General features: G+C 38.4%; 1 protein-coding gene across 1 annotated transcript in view; it reads right to left on the bottom strand.

Annotated features, from left to right (window-relative positions):
• LOC122677126 (calcium-binding mitochondrial carrier protein SCaMC-1) overlaps positions 1–21,745 on the bottom strand; it is a 62,040-nt gene that overhangs the window by 13,128 nt on the left and 27,167 nt on the right. The window contains exons 4-8 of the mRNA XM_043876970.1: positions 20,132–20,243; positions 14,966–15,124; positions 12,014–12,166; positions 5,875–5,982; positions 4,232–4,399 (exon numbers count right to left, since the gene is read on the bottom strand). Of these exons, the coding sequence (XP_043732905.1) occupies positions 4,232–4,399; positions 5,875–5,982; positions 12,014–12,166; positions 14,966–15,124; positions 20,132–20,243 (700 nt within the window). The remainder of the gene's footprint in view (positions 1–4,231; positions 4,400–5,874; positions 5,983–12,013; positions 12,167–14,965; positions 15,125–20,131; positions 20,244–21,745) is intronic.

Genomic DNA, 21,745 nt, shown 5'->3' with positions numbered 1-21,745 from the left:
TGTTTACAATAGCCAGGACATGGAAGCAACCTAGATGTCCATTAGCAGATGAATGGACAAGAAAGCTGTGGTGCATATCACAATGGAATATTACTCAGCTATTAAAAAGAATCTATTTGAATCAGTTCTGATGAGGTGGATGAAACTGGAACCTGTTATACAGAGTGAAGTAAGTCAGAAAGAAAAACACCAATACAGTATACTAATGCATATATATGGAATTTAGAAAGATGGTAACGATGACCCTATATGCGAGACAGCAAAAGAGACACAGATGTAAAGAACAGTCTTTTGGACTCTGTGGGAGAAGGCAAGTGTGGTATGATTTGAGAGAATAGCATTGAAACATGTATATTATCATATGTGAAACAGACTGCCAGTCCAGGTTTGATGCATGAGACAGGGTGCTCAGGGCTGGTGCACTGGGATGATCCTGATGGATGGGATGGGGAGGGAGGTGGGACGGGGGGTTCAGGATGGGGAACACATGTACACCCTGACTGATTCATATCAGTGTATGGCAAAAAGCATCACAATATTGTAAAGTAACTAGCCTACAATTAAAATAAATAAATTAATTTAAAAAAATAAAGTCCAACAGCCTAAAGTAAATAAATAAAACATCTTGAGCTGACCAAACACTGTAAACACTTGAGCTGACCAAACACTTTTAGTTGCCCAGCCTCTTTATTCATTGCTCAAAGCTCAAAGACAAGATCCTTTAGAGTAGGAAGAAAACATCTTTATAGCTCCAGAGCCTGAGAAGTAGACTTTCTTGTCTCCTGCTTTGCTGCTGCTGCTAAGTCGCTTCAGTCGTGTCCGACTCTGTGTGACCCCATAGATGGCAGCCCACCAGGCTCCCCCATCCCTGGGATTCTCCAGGCAAGGACACTGGAGTCGGTTGCCATTTCCTTCTCCAATGCATGAAAGTGGAAAGTGAAAGGGAAGTCGCTCAGTCGTGTCCGACTCTTAGCGACTCCATGGACTGCAGCCTACCAGGCTCCTCCGTCCATGGGATTTTCCAGGCAAGAGTGTCTCCTGCTTTAGGACATTCTAATTATCAGCTTCCTTTTTTCTACCTCATGTACAAGAGCAGAGAAATGCATTAGGATTGCTTACTCAAAGGCACATAGGTCAACACCAATCCCTTGGCTATGACACTCAACAATCAGATCTGTGGCCAGAGGTCTGTCTCCAAGCATAACAGCTATTTCAGAAGCAGCAGCCCTTACAACATAACCGAGGAAATGGTTACAGTCTCTCCACTTATCATCTATGTTCCCCCATGCAACAGGAGGTTTGCTCAAATCTCACTGCACTCAATACCTTTCTGCAAGCTGTCTTACCCCATATGAAATGTCATTACTAACTTGTGACATAACCCTTTCCTGCTACAACAACCTCAACCTTGCAACTCTTCTCCCTTAACATGGTGGCAAAACTACTCTGTCTGATCCTAACTGGTCAGTTATTAACCCTTAGCAGTGACTTACAAGAAATCCTTGTTACTGATGGTTCTAGATTCAAAAATGACAAAGAAAATGGTGCGGGGTATGCAGTCATTTGCTCCTTTGAAGTAACGAAGCAGTGTCACTGCTGAACACTACTTCAGCCCAGCAGACAGAAATCCCTGCTTTAACTGGAGATTGCACCCTAGCAGAAACTGAAACTGTGAATACCTATACAGATAGTCACTTTGGCCTGAGGGTAGTTCTTGGCTTTGGTATGCTTTAGAAACAAAAGGATTCTTAATCTGGGGAGAAGCCAGATTAAGAATAAAAATTGGGTCAAAAGACTGTTGGAATCAATCCAGCTTCCATTTGTCCTAACCATCATTAGGGCACCTGGGCATCCAAAATTAAATTCAGATGACAACACGGTAAAGCAATTATCCTCTAATTTAAAAAAAAAAAAAAAAAACTTTTTAAATTCAGATGAAACCAAAGGAAATAACTTGGTGATCAGGCCACAAGGACAACTTCCTTATGAGTCACCAAATCTGCCCAAGAGTCATTTCCTGAATATCTCCCTGTTGCTCAAATGTTGTCTAACCCTATGACACTGACTCTTTGAAGTAAGCATTGGAGAATAAAAGTTCTCCCCAACAAGGAACAGAACTTTATGGCACAGGTCAATCCCAGTGATATGAGACAAAGCAAACCTCTAAGTTGTTTGGCAATGCTTTTAGAGAATAATCTTGATCAAAAGGACGATCTGTGGAATAAAATGGAGTCATTTATGTCAAGGGGTTTTAAAATGAAGCCAAAAGGCCATTCAAGAGTTAGGCCTTATGTACGTCTCACCAAGTGGAACCATGAACTTAAGAACTGGGCCACACCACAGATAGTCCAAGGACTCTGCAAGAACACTGACAACTTGTCACAGTAATGAATTCTTACCTCCCTCCAGTGATAGCCTTAGCCATCAACCATGTTTAGCCAACTAAATTCTGCTTTCAGCTCCCTCTAAAATTCTTTGTAATGCAAACCTCCCTTCTTTGCCATTAAAAACCCCTTTTACTCCCTAGCAGACACTGTTGAGATTGCTACCCAAATCTGGGTGCACTGAATTGCAATTCTTTGATCCCAAATAAATGATTTGTGCTTATTTCATTCCTCCTAGGTTTCTTCAGGCTGGCAAGTACAAAGAATAAATCTGTGCTACCCACATCAGTCTCTTGGCTTTATCAATATGAAATTTTTACAAACCAAAGAAAATATGCCATTTTTGCTTATTATCTCTCTCTTCAAAATCCCTAGTATCATCTTCCAAGCTGAACAACTACATCTGTAATAAATTTTTTAAAGTATAACTAATTTACAATGTTGTGTTAGCTTCAGGTATACAGCAAAGTGATTCAGTTATACAGTCTTTTTCTTCAAATTATTTTCCATTATAGGTTATTACAAGACATTGAATACAGTTTCCTGTGCTATACAGTAACTCAGTGGTAAAGAATCCACCTGCCAATGCAGGAGACACGGGTTTGATCCCTGGACTGGGAAGATCCCCTGGAGAAGGTAGTGGCAACCCATTCCAGTATTCTTGCCTCATGAGTAGAGGAGCCTGGCAGGCTACAGTCCACTGGGTCGCAAAGAGTCAGACAGTACTGAGCAACTAAACAAAACAAGGTCCATCCATGTTGCTGGAAATGACAGTATTTCATTTTTTATGGCTGAGTTTCCATTGTGTATAAATACATATTCTTTATCCATTCATCTGTTGATGGACCTTAGGTAGCTTCCATGTCTTGGCTAAATAGTGCTGATATGAACGCTGAGGTGCATGTATCTTTTCAAATTAAAGTTTTCTCTGGATACACACCCAGGAATGGAACTGCAGAAGCATATGGTAGCTCTATTTTTAGTTTTTTTTAAGGAACTTTCATACTGCTTTCCATAGTGGTTGTGCCAACTAACATTCCTACCAACAGTGTACAAGGATTCCCTTTTTTCCACACTGTGTCTGGCATTTATTATTTTTAGACTTTTTTAATGATGGCCAACTGACTGCTGTGAGGTGATACTTCACTGTAGCTTTGATCTACATTTCCCCAATAATTAGTGATATTGAGCATATTTTCATGTGCCTGTTGGCCATCTATATGTCTTCTTGGGAGAAATGTTTGTTTAGGCCTTTTGCTCATTTTTTGATTGGGCTGTTTCTTGATATTAAGCTGTTTGTGAATTTTGAAAATTAACTCCTCACTGGTAGCACTGTTTGCAAATATTCTATCCTAGTCTAAAGGTAGTCTTTTCATGTTGTTTATGGCTTCCTTTGTTGTGCAAAAGCTTTTTAAGTTTAATTAGGTTCCATTTGTTTATTTTTGTTTTTATTTCCCTTACTCTAGGAGATGGGTCCAAAAAAATATTTCTGTGATTTATGTTGAAGAGTTGTTCTACTGATGTTTTCCTCTAGGAGTTTTATGGTATCCACCCTTAGCACTTTAATCTATTTTTATTTTATTTTTGTATATGGTATTAGAGAATTAAACAACTATATCTGAATGTGAGTCTATTATCTTCATTAATAAAAATAATTAACAGGGAAATCTAATACAAAAGATCACAGGCATATAGGGTCTCAGAAAGATCAAAGAATACACCCTTGAATCTACTTTCATTTACAAACTGTTTCCTGGCAGACATGTACTTCTCTATATAAAGTCAAATTCTAACAATGAGAACTACTCAACTATATTGTTGGATTCAAAAGATTGCTACAAACTCACCTCATATACAGCAAGATCGATACCTGCATAAGGTATGATGCCTAATAAATTGGGAACATAACCTTTGTAAAAAGCTCCCATGCCTTCAAATTTCAAAATCTTCTTGGCACAATCAAACATTCCAGAGTATTGTCCAGTTCTGCCTACAGCCAGCCTGGTTTTCAGAACCTGGTTATGAAAGAATATAACAAATATTATTCACACTAATGCTATCATCATAGAATTTGAAATAAGCAATTTTACAAAGAACAAATACCTAGCATATATTGTCACTCAAATGACTGTCCAATTTGTTGATGTATTTATTGATGTAAGAAACTCTTATACAGTATCTCTCTTGAGGGTCTAAGACCAGAGTCAAGAAAATGCTTTAGTTGTAAAGAGAATCTGAATTAGGGCAGTGGCAGAGGAAACAGAAGATAATCTACTGATATCTTAACAAAACTGTGACAAATTAGATATGGAGGGTGGGGGAAATGGCAATGTAAAGGATGACTCAAGAGTTTCTAGCATGGAACTCAGGATGTGGCCAGCAGGATAGAGGGAAGGTGATGCTATTAACTGAGATGGAGGATGTAAGAGGAAGCTTAGATTTTAATTAGGATATTTTTTGAGGGGTGTGGGGAGTAATATGAACAATAATATTAAGATGCTTGAAAGGAAAGCTACATTAACATACATACCATAAAGATGGAAATTAAAGGTATTTCTTAGGTCTTTTCCATTATGAAAAAAACCTTTGTAGTATCAGTAAAGAAAGCCACATCTACGATATTGTCTTTACCCTAAAGGAGGAGTTGGTGAACTTCTTCTATAAAGAATATTTTAGTTTTTGCAGGACTAAAATACCAGGTCTCTGTTGCAAATTCTTTGGTTTTGTATTTTGTTGTTTTGTTTTTTAAACCATCTTAGAAAGGCAAAAATGCAAAAACCAAAAAAAAAAGGCTGTACCAAATAGTTCACAGATCCATGGTTTGCTAATCTACGCTCTAATGGAAGGATGCCCAGCTAGGATTACCATCACCTAATCTAATTCTAAGGTTCCATTAGAACCCATGGAATTTATGGTACAGAAACTCTTTAGAGTGAATTGGGTGTTCTAATTCTTATTAACACTATTGCAGCCAGCCTCCAAGATAAACCCCAACTCTCCCAGCCTCCTGGTATTTATGCCATGTGTATCCCCTTCCACAGTCTACCAGGGGCAGTCTGTGCAACCTACAGAGTAGAGCAGATGTGACCAAAGAGTGCAATTTCCATCTTGGGTGTTCTCTTTGATAACTGATTTGGAAAAAAATACAGCTACCATGTTATGAGGATACACAAGCATCCTATGGAGAGGTGAGGCCCATGCAATAAGGAACTGATATCTTCAACCAACAGCTATGGAGCCCTGGCAATACACACATGAATAAACTTAAAAGGAGGTCCATCCCCCATTGATACCTGCAGGGACTGCAGCCCTGGCTGACACCCTGACTGCAGGTTGTGAGAAATCCTGAACCAGAGGCCAGATTCCTGACCCACAGAAACTGTGAGATGATAAATATGTTTTAAACTGTTAATTTTGGGATAACCTATTATGCAGCAATAGATAAAAATACAAACACTATTAATACAACAGACTTCACAATAGTACTTACCTCCATAGGATAAATAAAAGTCTGTGCAGTTGCTCCAGCCATGGAACCAGATACAAATCTCTCAAAGGTTCCTATTTTTTGTCCTTCCTCAGTAAGCAACTTCTTGTACTGTGTAAATGAAGTTTTAAATGCGCATTAATATTTGCTATAGAATGAACTGTGTTCTTCCCCCCACTTCTCCCTCCCACCCCCAACAGATTCATATTTTGAAACTGCATTAACCTCCAATGCATGGTATCTGGAGATGGGGCCTTTGGGAGAAATTACGGTCTGATCATGAGATAGGGCCCTCACGACAGGGTTAGTGTTCTTACAAGTGACATCAGAGTTCTCTTTCCCTTACTCTCACATACATGTTCAATCTCGTCCTCCCTCCCTCCCCTTCACTTCTCTCTGCCTCTCCCTTTCTCTCTATCTCCCGCCTCGCCCAACACGAATCCACCAAGGAAAGGCCATGTGAACAGACAGTGAAAGGGTGGCCATCTGCAAGCCAAAATGACAGCCCTCACCAGAAACCAAACTGATCAGCACCTTGATGACAGAACTCCCCAGATCTAGAACCATGAGAAATAAACTTCCATTTTTTAAACCACCCAGCATATGGTGCTCTGTTATGGCAGCCCAAGCTAAGACAATACCAAAACACAAATCAGCTCCTAGAAATCAATTAATTGACAACACAATGTTTCTCAAAATGCACACACTGCATTAACAGTATCTAACAGAAAAGCAAGGCTTGAATGCTAATAGACTCATTTACTGGAGAGTGATTTTCAAGTTAGAATGCCACAAAACACAGATGGTCCACAGAAGTGACCCTGTAGCTCTTTTGCTGAAACAGAATCACAGCATTCTTCTCCAGCTGCACAGGTTAATAAAGTGCTCACAGCTTTCAGATACTGTCCCCATGGTTTTCACCAATACAAATAAAACAAATCAGTAACGAACACACAATAAAACAACTTAGAAAAACAGTTTTTATAGATAATACATATGATTACACTAACAAATCAACCCCAGACCCTTCGGCCCGCCAAAACTAAAACAAGTGACAAGGCTGATCTGGCCACAGGTGGAAGTCTGGCACAAGTGCAGCCAAAATACCGATGGGGCAGGATGTTAATATCATGGGCTCCAAAGGCAGGCAGGCCTGAACTGGAACCCTAGAACTATATGGCTCTGAGTAAGTTCACAAACATACCCAAACTGCAGGTGCCTCATCTGTGATAACAAGACCTATACCAAACCGGGTTGTGGAAAGAATTATTAGGTAATACATATAACACAGCACAGTGCTGGGCAAATGTTCAATAAACATTGTTGTTGTTATTATTATCATTATCATCTTTATACAGCTCGGAGAGAAAACCTCTGCCCAAATTAGACTGTGATTAGAAGCCAAGCAAATCAGATTCTTTCTCCTAGAACTGTGACACGGGTCTACACGTGTGATTAGGCACTGATACCAGCGGGGGAAACAGACAAAGTGACAAAGCAGCAGACACATGGAGAAGGGACAGGTCAGCGAGGCTCCACTTCTGCACGCCCTGAGGCTCCTCCCCTCAATGCCCCAGGCATCCCCACAGGGACCCCTACCGCCACCCCTACCTGGCTTTCCTGAGCCAGCCAGAGTTCAATTCCTTAAGATCATAGGAAGTTAGTGCAAAATTACAGGAATACTGTGTCCTAGTAAAGTTGTGCTTCTCTGCTCATGATAAAAATTAAATACAATTTCAAAAAGTTCCCCAAATGGCAGATATCTGCCTCCCCCAAAAGTCAATGTTTCCATGGGCTCTATTTCTTGAACTACATCATAATGTTAATAACCAAAACTCCTCTTCTGCGTAGGCCCTATTAATTTTCCTATATGTTAGATCATCACAATCATTAAATACAATTTATCAAAAACCATCCTGCATATGAATAGGAACCTTGAAGACATTATCTTTTATATACTGTACCCCAACCCAAAGCACCCATCAAAAGAACTCAGTAAATACTTAGTGACTGGTAGAGAATAAATATTTTAAGAGTACGGGTTTGGGGCTTTTGCACCCCAAAACATACCATGCACAAAGGAAAGGGTTGAGGACAGAGATACAAGGTTAGGCAAAGTGACAAGGGCTTAACCCTATGTCACCAAGCTTAGTTTCTACCCCAGGGATGTGGTGTCAGGTCACAGAGGCTTTAAGAGGCTTGCTCAAGGCCACAGAATTTGACTTTTTTCAAAGGAGGTTTATGGGCTCTCAAAGCGATTGAAAACCTTTTCAGGATTTCAAATTCTTTCCTTTCTTTCTGCCATTTTGTTTTTCTTTCCATCCACCCCACCCATGTCAACTCTTTCTCCATTTGTCAGAATATCTATTTCAACCTTCTCCATTCCATTCTCCTCCAGTTTCCAGTACCACTTCCTCCCTCATTCTTAAAAAAAAAAAGTCCTTTCTTGGGAACTCAAGGAAGAACAAAGAGGCCATCAAGCAAAGATATCTTGGTATTTCTATCCACTTCCCACAGAATCACCCACATTCACTTCTTCCTAAGCGGACATGAGAAGAGTTCTCCATGCAGTCAAAGGCGAACCCTGCCACAGTCTGGATAACATCTCTTCCCCCGCCCTTCCACTCCCTACCCCACACACATACTTTCCCTGAATACCTGCAACACTTGTCTAACTCTCTCACTTATATTTTTTAACTTCCTTCTTTGTACTGCCATGCTTCCTTCAGCCACAGGCATGCCATGAAAACAAAATACCAAAACCCAACATCCTTCCATTCTGTCACTCTCTCCCTTATCTTCTCTCTTCCTTTCATTGAAGGTAAATTCCTAACAAAGGTGTCTACTGTCCAGTTTTTTCGCCTCCTGTCCCCTTTAGCTCATCTCAATTGGTTTCTCACCTCATTACTTCCCTGAAACATGTATACCAAGCTTTCCTATCCCTGAGGTGATAAATCCTAAAAGATAAGCTTTTTATCATATTGACTACCCTTCAGGAAAGTCTCTTCTTCCTCTGACTTCTAGGCCATCACTTTCTATGAATTCCTTTCTCTCCCCTTGGCTGCCTCCTCAGTCTCCTTTGCAGGTTTCTCCTTCTACTTCTCCCTGGGCATATCCCCAGAACTCTTCACATTCTATAAGTCTTCTTGAGTGACCCATGCCAAAGCCTTCACCTCAATAACAACCTATCAGAGATCAAAGGTCCTATGGACTACTCCCTCTACATGTTACAGAAAGAGCTCAAACCCAGCCTGTGCAAAATGCAACCTGTCATTTGATCTCAAAATTGATTCTTCTTTTTGTCTGTTCTGTGTATTTGGTTGTTCAAGTAAGAAATCAGAAATCATTCTTAATACTTCTTTTTCACCTCCACATCCACTCAGTGAGTTCTGTTGTTTCTATTTCCCCAAATATTTTTCAGTTCACATCAGTTTTTCCCCAATCACTGCAGCCACTGCCTTTGATACTGATCATTTCCTACCTGAATCCCTGAATTATTTCCTTAAATAGTCTTCCTGCCTGCAGTTGAGCCTCACTCTCTTCCAACACCTCTCTACTTTCCAGGTTGATCTTAAATGCAAATACACTCATTCCACTTGCCTACACAGGACACTTCAATAGTGTCCTCCCCACATTCAGGATAACATCCAGACTCCCATTACATCTGGCTCCTGCCTCTCTGTCTAGCCTATTTTCATCATCATCATCTTCCTGGACATACACTCCATGACACTTGAGCCCAGTGAAACTTCAGCTTCCTTAGTGAATGATGCTCTCCTGTGCCTACATTTCTGCCCACCGGCAGCCACTTCTGTTCAAAATACCCATCTTTCCCTTCATCTTAATGAACTTAAGACTGAGGGCAACCTTGGGCTCCAAACCCAGCTCTGGCAGTTCTTTGATTTCACTCATTCAACAGGGATTTTCCGGCACTGGGAACACACACTGAAAATAAATACTGCCTAAGGAAGCTTACAGTCCTGAATTCAATACTGAATTCTGATGAAAGTGCTAACAGAGGAAAACAAAGGGAAGGTTTCCTGGAGGAAAAAAACTCTCCAGTAAAGTGCTGAAGCATGTTTACCACCATAAGACCTAGAGAGAGAGGAATGGGATGTGTGCGCATGTGTCTGCGTGTGTCTGTCTGTCTGACTAGAGGGGGTGGTGGAGGGATGACTGTGAAGTACCCCTGGGATATCTAAGTGGAGATGCACAGATGTGCAGTGCACAGGTGGATGTGTGGGTACCAGGATGAATAGAGAAATGCTAGAAGGGAAGGCAGTTAGAATACAGATGGCAGCTGAAACCAAGAGAACACGACACCACACTGCCTCCCTGACCCTGATAAAACTGCACTGTTACGCCAGTGAGAACCCAAATGGACCACCGCTTTATCCTGTGTTGATGTGTTTAAGAGATCTACATACCCAGGCTGGCACTATCCTTTTCTTCATTTTCTAAACTGTTAGTTTTTCAATGAAACAAAACCTATTTGAATCCAGAAGGGAGTTAGCTAGGTACTCTGGGAAATCTGAGAATACGTATGGCATAATAGTTATCCCAAAGTAGTTTACAATTCACTAGGGAAAAGAATGGGTTTTCTATTACCCAGTGGAAAACTGCATATTCCATAATATAGTATTCTAAGGAAGTCAGGCAGGTGAGGCATCAGTTTTGGTTGGGATGCTTAGGGAATGGCTTCTAATAGGAAGTTGGGCTTAACAGAGCCCTGGGGGATAAACAGACCTACACCAGGGAGAGAAAATAAACAGGTAAAACAGGCCCCAGAGACCACAAGGACACTGCACCACTTTGTGCAGAGAGCTGTCTCCTAATCTCTAAGAAAAGTTATCATGCGGAAATTAGAATACTGTAAAGAGCACCCAGAAAGGAGCCTGGCTGGATGGAAGCAGAGGATGCCTGTTGGTGGCGTCCAAGGTAAGAATTAGCCAAGTAACATAAAGCGTAATACACATATCTGCTTACAATAATACAAACTTCCAAAAATACTGACTTCCTTCCTATGGAATAATGGTTTTATTAATATACTTCAATATTTGTTTTAGGCTCTGGCTTTCCTATCATAAAATCCAGTATGCGGTCAGAATAACCTACAGGTATCTAAAATGCAAGCCCTAACTCATGATTTCATAGAGGGAAAATATCCTTCCCAATGACAGGTTATAATTTAAGTCATAGAGGCTAGATTTTTTTTTCTTTTTTTTTTTTGCTTCTCTATTTTTTAAGCCAAGAAAAGAAAAGACACCTTCTCAAGAGTATTCTGTTGCTCAAGAACTAAACACTAAAAAAAAAAAACTAAACACTCTCAAAAATAATCAAAAATTTATTTGAAATAATACAACATATAAGGTGGAGTTAAATTTCAAGGTTCTTATTATCTATGGTTAACAATGACAAAAGAAATCATGGAAAGAATAATTTTGTGCATGCTTAACTAGACAACTCTGCTACTGACCATAAAGAGAAGCCAATTCTAAAATCCACTAGTGTATTTCCTCTTAACATCAAATTATGTTGATGTAGAATCCTAACATCCAAACATCCTAAACAGCCTAAGTCAACAGAAAGGTTAATTCAGAAGTAAATCGCATTCATTCATTTACTCATTCACTCACGCATTCAATACTTACTGAAAATATCACATGCCAGGCTCTGTCCATGTGCTGGAGTACACGGAGAAGCAGCCAAGCCCCTGCCTGATGGAGCTTTCATTCTAAATCCAACTCAGTTTTATAGCAATGTCAGATTACACAAAGGACCTGAACTTAAAAGTTTTCCTTTCAGATTCTGGACGGGGACACTTTCAGAAAAACTTATGTTCATGTGCAACTTCTATTTTGAATTCAAAAATGAGTAAGTTAAAATCTTGCATTTTCTTTAAGAGCTACTTAGAAAACACAAAAACCTTTCTGATATAAGTAATATGAAATTCAGAATCCCAGAATTTAGTCATGCAGAATCTCTAAATTAATCTAATCTCCTGTAACAGAAATTCTTCATGGAGTATATGTGGAAAATTATCAGGTATTAAAATAATAATCTAAAATGCATGGTATTTTAATTGTTATTGAATCAGTTTGACTCCTCCTTGTTAACAAATTCCATAGGTGATAACTATTACCTGTTCATATGCCCAGAACTTAACAGCTGTCTCAGGAGCAATTTTAATGACATTTGTACCATTTCCTCTCCAAAGTGAGCGGATACCTCCTTCTTTCACCATTTGTCGAAAGCCACCATATATGTTCATTTTCGCTGATTTTGATCCATGGACCTAAAAATAAAGCAAAATGATATGAAATACTGGTGAGATGTTATCATTGCAATTTCTAAAGCAGCAATACAACCACTTTCTTTCCTTCAATACTATTTATTACTACAAAAAGATATTTTTTTAATATAGAAGGTTGAGAAAATATATAATGGGAAGAACTATTACCACCATTGTAGAAGCCTGACTCAAAGAAAAATTGATATCCTCATTGTGGGAAAGCAGAGAAGACATAATCAAAATTAAAATCATGAACAGCACCCATAAGACAAAATGAACCAACTTAATACTTATTAGGCTATGAAACACCCTTTGGCATATGAGCAAGTTCAATGTAAGAAAAATTAGAAAAATATAGTGAAGGCAATATATTATTCCTCCTCCCTGAGAAATAATACAGACATGAAATATAAATGGGACTGAAAACAATTTGGATATTATGTTTATCAGAACCGTAGAGACTAGGGTATATACAGCCTGACACCAAAAACAAAACCTGTACATTCTATGGCTTATCTTGAGGTATCATGTGTGAACTCCTGACCCAGTGAGTATCGATAAATTACCTGACTCATACTACCAATCTCATAGTTGTTTAAATAAACTAGACCTTATGCTCGCCTCTATCTAAAACTGATTACATATAATAAACCCCAAATAAAAAAGTCAGCTATTCTTTTTTGTTTTTATTTTGCATTGGGATATAGTCAATTAACAATGTTGTGATAGTTTCAGGTGAATAGCAAAAGTACTCAGCCATACATTCACATGTATCCATTCTCCTCCAAATTCCCCTCCCATCCAGGCTTCTACATAACATTGAGCAGAATTCCATGTGCTACCAGGAGCAGCAGGTCCTCATTGGCTATCCATTTTAAATATAGCAGTGTGTTATATATGTTATATATATAACATATATATGTCATATATATGTTATATGTTATATATATAAAACATATATATATATATATATACAGTTCACCCCAAGCTCCCTAACTATCCCTTCCCTCTGGCAACCTTAAGTTTGTTCTCTAAGCCTGTGAATCTCTTCCTGTTTTGTAAGCAAGTTCATTGTATCATTTCTTTTTAGATTCCACATTTAAGCGAAGTCATACATTTCTCCTTCTCTGTCAAAAGTCAGCTATTCTTCTGATTGTTTCAGCTTACACAAAATGAGTCACTACTACATTAAAAAAAAAAAAAGATCAGAGGGGCTGACAATTAAAAGTTAGCCATGAGGGCAGTATGTGATGTAATCACAATAAAAACCGTCAACACCAAAGACTCAGGTGAGCTTCCGTGACTGGTGTGCAACTCTATGCATGCTGTCACAGGCTGATGCCAAGAAATAACACATTGTGACTCTTCGGGGAGAAAAACAACAGAAATTCTGCGTTTGATTCTTCCATGGACTCAGCCCTATGCTCTTTGCTCCTTGGCTGATTTTAATCTGTATCTTTAGTTGTAATAAACCATAAGTATAAAAGCTTCCAGTGAGTTCTGTGAATTGCTGAATCTGAAGGTACTTTGAGAAACTTCCTGCGCTTGCAGGAAATAAAGTTGAAATATACCCACTTTATTTTAAATAAACTGCACAGTAAAATATGACAAAGGAAAGATGAATGCTTATTCAAAATTTCTCAATTTACTACCGTTCCTAAAAACAAAAATACATGCCCATTCTCTCTACTTTTTCTTTAAAGCAGTATCATTCCCCCTAAATATATTTTGAGATGTAGATACATTCTAGATGAATTCTAGTTGAAAATATTGTCAGAAATCATTCCGTACAGAAATCTAAGGACAAATACAAAAGTACTGACCACAGGAATAATAACACAACTTTTAAAAACCTTCTTAGAGCAACTACTATATTCTAGGGGGGTGTCCCAGCCTACCAGGCGTTCTCCCCTAATTTCCATTGTTTAATGTTTTTACCACTCTTGTTAGATAGTCTTACTCCCAATCTAGAATGAAAGAAAATGAAGCCTCAGGCATTTCACGCAGTATGAGAAATACAGTCAAAAACACTCCATTCCTTGTCTAATTCGTTGTGAAGGAAAAGCTATTCCACTCTCTGAGCCAGATAATATGAGGATAAAATCTCCCTGGCTGCATTATTAGAAGATTAAATGGGTTACCATGATGAGCACCAAATAAATACTAATCCTTTCCTTTTCCTCTTTCTTTCCACTCTGACTAGCCAAGGTTACACTGCTAGTAAACAGCAAAGTCAATCTATAAAACCAGGTCCTTTCTGCTAACCTCAGATTTAGAATAACTTTTTAAATTACATCCTTGTTCCAAGAGTCTAGATTTCAGAAAAAAAACCCTCTTTTAAGAAAGTACATAAAATAGAAGGAAAATATAAGTAGTTTAAGGAGAGTACTACAACAATGGCTAGAGATTTTCCTTTCTAATTAAACATTTGAATACACAGGATGCCAAGATTAAAAGTTCATCACACACATGTTCATCACACCTTCCTGGAGAAGGAAATGGCAATCCACTCCAGTATTCTTGCCTGGAAAATCCCATGGACAGAGGAGCCTTGCAGGCTATAGTCCATACGGTCACAAAGACTCAGACACGACTGAGCGACTGAGCACATACATATGTACCAACAATTTAATGTAAATACTCACATGGACTGAATTTAGGATTAACAGCAATAAAATTGAGAGACTCCTTTTTAAAGGTATGATCATTACTGAGATGTCTTCTATCTTTTTTCAAAGTACCACATTTCTCACTATTTCAGAATATTTTGGACACACTTAGACACAAGGTCCTAAAGCTCACCTGCATCATGACTTTCAGACGATCCAGAGGGGCCGTGCTTGTCCGAGAGACGGCCCCGGCAACACCTCCTGCCAAAAGCTGCCTCCACCACTGTCCCGACTTTTTTTCATCTTCTGTGAATTCATCTGGAATAGTTAAACTATCTCCTATGTCAATACCCTGTTAAAATGGAAGAAAAATCCCCAGGCTCCTTCAATTAAAGATAGATCATTCCAGAAGGTTTGTTTCTTTTAGAGAAGAATTACCTGTCATTTTATAAAGATCAGTTTCAATCCTTAGAAAGTATTATACTGAACCAATTTGAGCATTTAGGATTATAAGTAGCCTATTTACACTAAATAAAGTACAGTATCAGATCACAAGAAATGAAAATTAACAGTAATTACAAATTTACAATACCAACAATTACAAATTTTCTTAACAGATTCAGGATAACTTTCCCAGGTCTCAGTTAGAATGAAAGAGCAGTGTTTTATCAGATGCAGAGAATCTTACTAGCTATAGAAAGAATTATTTTGTCAGTTCTTCAAAGATACTCCTTTTATCTCAAAATTATATCCACATTATATTTTATATCATGATATGTGCTCTAAATATATAAATGAAAATTAAATTAAAACTGTAATGTGAATACCCCTAAACTCATTTCCTGTATATAAATATTTTTATAAATCCATTTAAAAATTTAGCTAACAAGGAAGTAGTGTTTAAAATTATCTACCTTTCAATCTATTCTAAACATTACAATGGATTACAAATATAACTTGACAGAAACAAAATTCTATAATAATATTTTTACAGCTTTATTCTCTAAATGGTTCTAGTGTAAAAGATTTTATAGGTAAGAGTGTCAGGGTTAAGAAGCTAAGCTACAATAGAAATCCCCTACTTCCTTATTTTTACTATCAAAAAAATGAATATATGATTATAGCCTCAACTGTCCATAGGGTCACACAGAGTCAGACACGACGGAAGTGACTTAGCATGCATGCGTGTATTAACTATCTCCAAAGATAAAATAATAACTTGATTATGTAAATATGATTTCACCTAAGCATAAATTTTATCAAGGCAACTGAACTACTAATATAGTATTATTTTATACTCACAGTTGAAAAGGCATCATTTTCTGTTGTTGTTGTTCAGTCGCTAAGTCATGTCTGACTCTGCAACCACATGGACTGCAGCACACTGGGTTCTGCTGTCCTTCACTGTCTCCTGGAGTTTGCTCAAACTCATGTCCACTGAGTCAGTGATGCTATCTAACCATCTCATCCTCTGCTGGCATTAGTCACCATTAATTTTATAATTTTCTAGGTAAGGTTAGGCATTGTTACTAGTGGCAATTTGAATGCTAGGCTTCGTTTAGTACATATAAAATGTACTGAAATCCAGGAATAAGTTTAGAAGTCAAGCCTATTAGAAAAATTAAAATTCTCTCAAAGAGTTTCCATTGTTTCCAGGAACAGATTGCACACTGAAATGAATTTTATTTATGTCAAGATATTTCAGCAGGATATTAATGGAACTTAATTAAAATTTGAAAGTTTTGAGGAATACAGAGAGATAGGTGTGCAATGATGAGCAGATGAGCCAAACATTTGTTTAACATTCCATGATTATTATGATAGATGCATTATTCCAGAGATAAATCTGAACAAGCAAGTTTCAGAAGGGATCTTTGGCCATATGAACCATGAGGTACTGAGATTATCTAGGTGATATATTATCTATACAAAGTAACAGCCTGTAACCTTTACTCTTCCCTAAGGCAGAATCCTTCAGTTTAGTTCAGTTCAGTTCAGCCACTCAGTTGTGTCCGACTCTTTGTGACCCCATGAATCGCAGCACACCAGGCCTCCCTGTCCATCACCAACTCCGAGAGTTTACTCAAACTCATGTCCATTGAGTCGGTGACGCCATCCAGCCGTCTCATCCACTGTTGTCCCCTTCTCCTCCTGCCCTCAATCTTTCCCAGCATCAGGGTCTTTTCCAATGAGTCAACTCTTCGCATCAGGTGGCCAAAGTATTGGAGTTTCAGCTTCAGCATCAGTCCTTCCAATGAACACCCAGGACTGATCTCCTTTAGGATGGACTGGTTAGATCTCCTTGCAGTCCAAGGGACTCTCAAGAGTCTTCTCCAACACCACAGTTCAAAAGCATCAATTTTTTCGGCACTCAGCTTTCTTCACAGTCCAACTCTCACATCCATACATGACCACTGGAAAAACCATAGCCTTGACTGGACAGACCTTTGTTGGCAAAGTAATGTCTCTGCTTTTTAATATGCTATCTAGGTTGGTCATAACTTTCCTTCCAAGGAGTAAGCGTCTTTTAATTTCATGGCTGCAATCACCATCTGCAGTGATTTTGGAACCCCAAAAAATAAAGTCTGACACTATTTCCACTGTTTCCCCAACTATTTCCCATGAAGTGATGGGACCAAATGCCATGATCTTAGTTTTCTGAATGTTGAGCTTTAAGCCAACTTTTTCACTCTCCTCTTTCACTTTCATCAAAGGCTTTTTAGTTCCTCTTCAATTTCTGCCATAAGGGTGGTATCATCTGCATATCTGAGGTGATTGATATTTCTCCCAGCAATCTTGATTCCAGCTTGTGCTTCATCCAGCCCAGCGTTTCTCATGATGTACTCTGCATATAAGTTAAATAAGCAGAGTGACAATGCACAGCCTTGATGTACTCCTTTACCTGTTTGGAACCAGTTTGTTGTTCCATGTCCAGTTCTAACTGTTGCTTCCTGACCTGCATATAGGTTTCTCAAGAGGCAGGTCAGGTGGTCTGGTATTCCCATTTCTTTCAGAATTTTCCACAGCTTATTGTGATCCCCACAGTCAAAGGCATAGTCAATAAAGCAGAAATAGATGTTTTTCTGGAATTATCTTCCTTTTTCTGTGATCCAGCGGATGTTGGCAATTTGATCTCTGGTTTCTCTGTCTTTTCTAAAACCAGCTTAAACATCTGGAAGTTCAAGGTTCACGTATTGCTGAAGCCTGGCTTGGAGAATTTTGAGCATTACTTTACTAGCATGTGAGATGAGGGCAATTATGCGGTAGTTTGAGCATTCTTTGGCATTGCCTTTCTTTGGGATTGAAATGAAAACTGACCTTTTCCAGTCCTGTGGCCACTGCTGAGTTTTCCAAATTTGCTGGCATATTGAGTGCAGCACTTTCACAGCATCATCTTTCAGGATTTGAAATAGCTCAACTGGAATTCCATCACCTCCACTAGCTTTGTTTGTAGTGATGCTTTCTAAGGCCCACTTGACTTCATATTCCAGGATGGCTGGCTCTAGGTGAGTGATCACACCACTGTGATTATCTGGGTCATGAAGATTTTTTTGTACAGTTCTTCTGTGTATTCTTGCCACCTCTTCTTAATATCTTCTGCTTCTGTTAGGTCCGTACCATTTCTGTCCTTTATCGAACTCATCTTTGCATGAAATGTTCCCTTGGTATCTCTAATTTTCTTGAAGAGATCTCTAGTCTTTCCCATTCTGTTGTTTTCCTCTATTTCTTTGCATTGATCACTGAGGAAGGCCTTCTTATCTCTCCTGGCTATTCTTTGGAACTCTGCATTCAAATGGGAATATCTTTCCTTTTCTCCTTTGCTTTTTGCTTCTCTTCTTCTCACAGCTATTTGTAAGGCTTCATCAGACAACCATTTTGCCTTTTTGCATTTCTTTTCCATGGGGATGATCTTGATCCCTGTCTCCTGTACAATGTCACGAAACTCTATCTATAGTTCATCAGGCACTCTGTCTATCAGATCTAGTCCCTTAAATCTATTTCTCACTTCCACTGTATAGTCATAAGGGATTTGATTTAGGTCATACCTGAATGGTCTAGTGGTTTTGCCTACTTTCTTCAATTTAGGTCTGAATTTGGCAATAAGGAGTTCATGATCTGAGCCACAGTCAGCTCCCAGTCTTGTTTTTGCTGACTCTATCAAGCTTCTCCATCTTTGGCTGCAAAGAATATAATCAATCTGACTTCGGTGTCGACCATATGGTGATGTCCATGTGTAGAGTCTTCTCTTGTGTTGTTGGCAGAGGGTGTTTGCTATGACCAATGCATTCTCTTGGCAAAATTCTATTAGCCTTTGCCCTGCTTCATTCTGTACTCCAAGGCCAAATTTGCCTGTCACTCCAGGTGTTTCTTGACTTCCTACTTTTGCATTCCAGTCCCCTATAATGAAAAGGACACCTTTTTTGGGTGTTAGTTCTAAAAGGTCTTGTAGGTCTTCATAGAACCGTTCAACTTCAGCTTTTTCAGCATTACTGGTTGGGGCATAAGCTTGGATTACCTTGATATTGAATGGTTTGCCTTAGAAACAAACAGAGATCATTCTGGCGTTTTTGAGATTGCATCCAAGTACTGCATTTCGGACTCTTTTGTTGACTATGATGGCTACTCTATTTCTTCTAAGGGGTTCCTGCCCACTGTAGTAGATATAATGGTCATCTGAGTTAAATTCACCCATTCCAGTCCATTTTAGTTCACTGATTCCTAGAATGTCAACATTCACTCTTGCCGTCTCCTGTTTGACCACTTCCAATTTGCCTTGACTCATGGACCTAACATTCCAGGTTCCTATGCAATATTGCTCTTTACAGCATCAGACCTTGCTTCTGTCTCCAGTCAGAATCCTTAAATGCCTATAAAAGCTGAGCAGCTTATCTTCACAAGATTTCTGGAAGGCAGTAGCTCTTCCAAGTTTTGTGAATAGTAAACATAGGAACTACATCTGCAATCTTTATGAAGTCTTGGGTTTGTTTGTTTTTTTTTAAGATATTCAGTTGTGTCTGACTCTCTGGACCCATGGACTATAGCCTACCAGGCTCCTCTGTCCATGGGATTTTCCAGGCAAGAATACTGGAGTGGGTTGCCATTTCCTTCTCCAGGGGATCTTCCCGACCCAGGGATCGAACCCAGGTCTCCCACATTGTAGGCAGATGATTTACCGTCTGAGCTACCAGGGAAGTCCCCGCAACTAACAAGAGTATGTAGAATTCTTACACGTCAATGAGCTAGCTACAGAGACTTAGGCGCCCTGATCCACAAGTGCTGCAGAGTACTCCTGAATGATAACTATACCAATGGCTTACAGCTCCAAATAAGTGTAAACTAATACATAAAGTGGACTCACAGTAGAATGTTTCCAGAAACGGATGATTTCCTCAATGTCTGTAACGGGGTTAAATAAGAAGTAGTCTCGCCATTCATTCCAGTCAACTGTCATTGTCCCATCGGCATCAATGCTGAAAATAAAAAGAAGCTGATTAAAGAATAAAATACAATTTTTAATAAAAATAACATTATTGGCCATGTTGCAGAATTACAATTGTTCTTCCAACTTAATATTCTTCTAAGGTTTTTGGAAATGGCAAATGGCAACAAGCATTTGATGATCTGTTAGTTTTAACCATTTTAAATAAAAATGGACTCCAAGTTTATAGATCTCACTAAAAGCTATTTTTGGTGCTGCATCAAACTCCAAGTCAATGAACTAACAAAGATAAAATTGGGGGATAGTCCATGACTGATTCATGTGAATGTATGGCAAAAACCACCACAATATTGTAAAGTAATTAGCCTCCAATTAAAATAAATTAAAAAAAAATTTTTTTAAATTGGGGGTGGGTAGTAATGAATAAACTAATGATTTATTTTTCTTACACTGGCTCAGGAAGATAGTTCTTAACGTTTTATTTTAACATTTGGGTGTAACTTTGGAATATACTCAAAATACGCTATCAATTTTCTTCTCCAGTTTTCTCTATGTTAGGAAAACCAGCAGTGATTATATATATTAAAAAAAATCTATTATAAAGCAATCATCAATCAATTAAAAATAAGCAGAAATCCTAGTACCTATCTTCAATATTTCCAGTTAATATATTGTAGCCTTGAATATTTTTCACTAACTTTTTGCTTGTTTTAGAAGTTTCTTAGCAATAATGTCATTTGTACCTATTTCTTCCCTAAAAGTGACCCTAAACTGCCCAGGATTTTGACTGTTTTGTTCACTACTGTGAGACCCAGTACATAAAGTGGTCAGCAAAAATAAAGTGCTCAATTATTTGTTTAATTAATGACTATGTCTAAAAAAAAGCTTAAGCATCTCCTCCAGATTTTTTATTTATTCTATAACTTGTGTGAAAGTGATGCATAAAGATGACAGACAAATAAAATGCTATTTTCAGATATTTTTGATGTTTTCTGGTTCCACTTTTAACTTTGATCTGCATACATGAAATTACACTTAAATTTTCATTTGTTCTAGCACACAGGTATTAACATTTCATATTTGCCTAAGAGTCCTAGTTACTACTGATGTTTATAACATTATTCTTCAGGGTTGCTATATTTATTACTCTATTTTTAGTACTATTTTCTATTTTAATGCAATTGCTTATTGTCTGATCCTACCCCTCAACCTTCCACATGTAAATGTCCTTCTACAAGGCAAGGGTTTTTCTTTATTTTATTGACTGATATGGCCGAAGTGTCTAAAACAGTGCCTGGCACAGAGCAAATTATTAACTGAGTGAATAAATGAATTTCAAACTCTAGCTTACAGCCACAGAACACTCAGTGTCAACAAACTTCTTAAGATAGTCCCGTGGTGGGTTTAAACTGCATTTCTCTTCAAATTACTAATGCAGTTGACCAACTTATCCTATTTACCTGCTATTCATTTTTTTCTTCTTGTGAAATGCTTGTTCATATCTTTTGCCCATTTGTCTAATGGGCTGTGTCC

Source organism: Cervus elaphus, chromosome 20 (assembly GCF_910594005.1).
Source record: "Cervus elaphus chromosome 20, mCerEla1.1, whole genome shotgun sequence".
NCBI classification, from domain to species: domain Eukaryota; kingdom Metazoa; phylum Chordata; class Mammalia; order Artiodactyla; family Cervidae; genus Cervus; species Cervus elaphus.
This window is presented reverse-complemented; position numbering and strand designations above follow the sequence as displayed.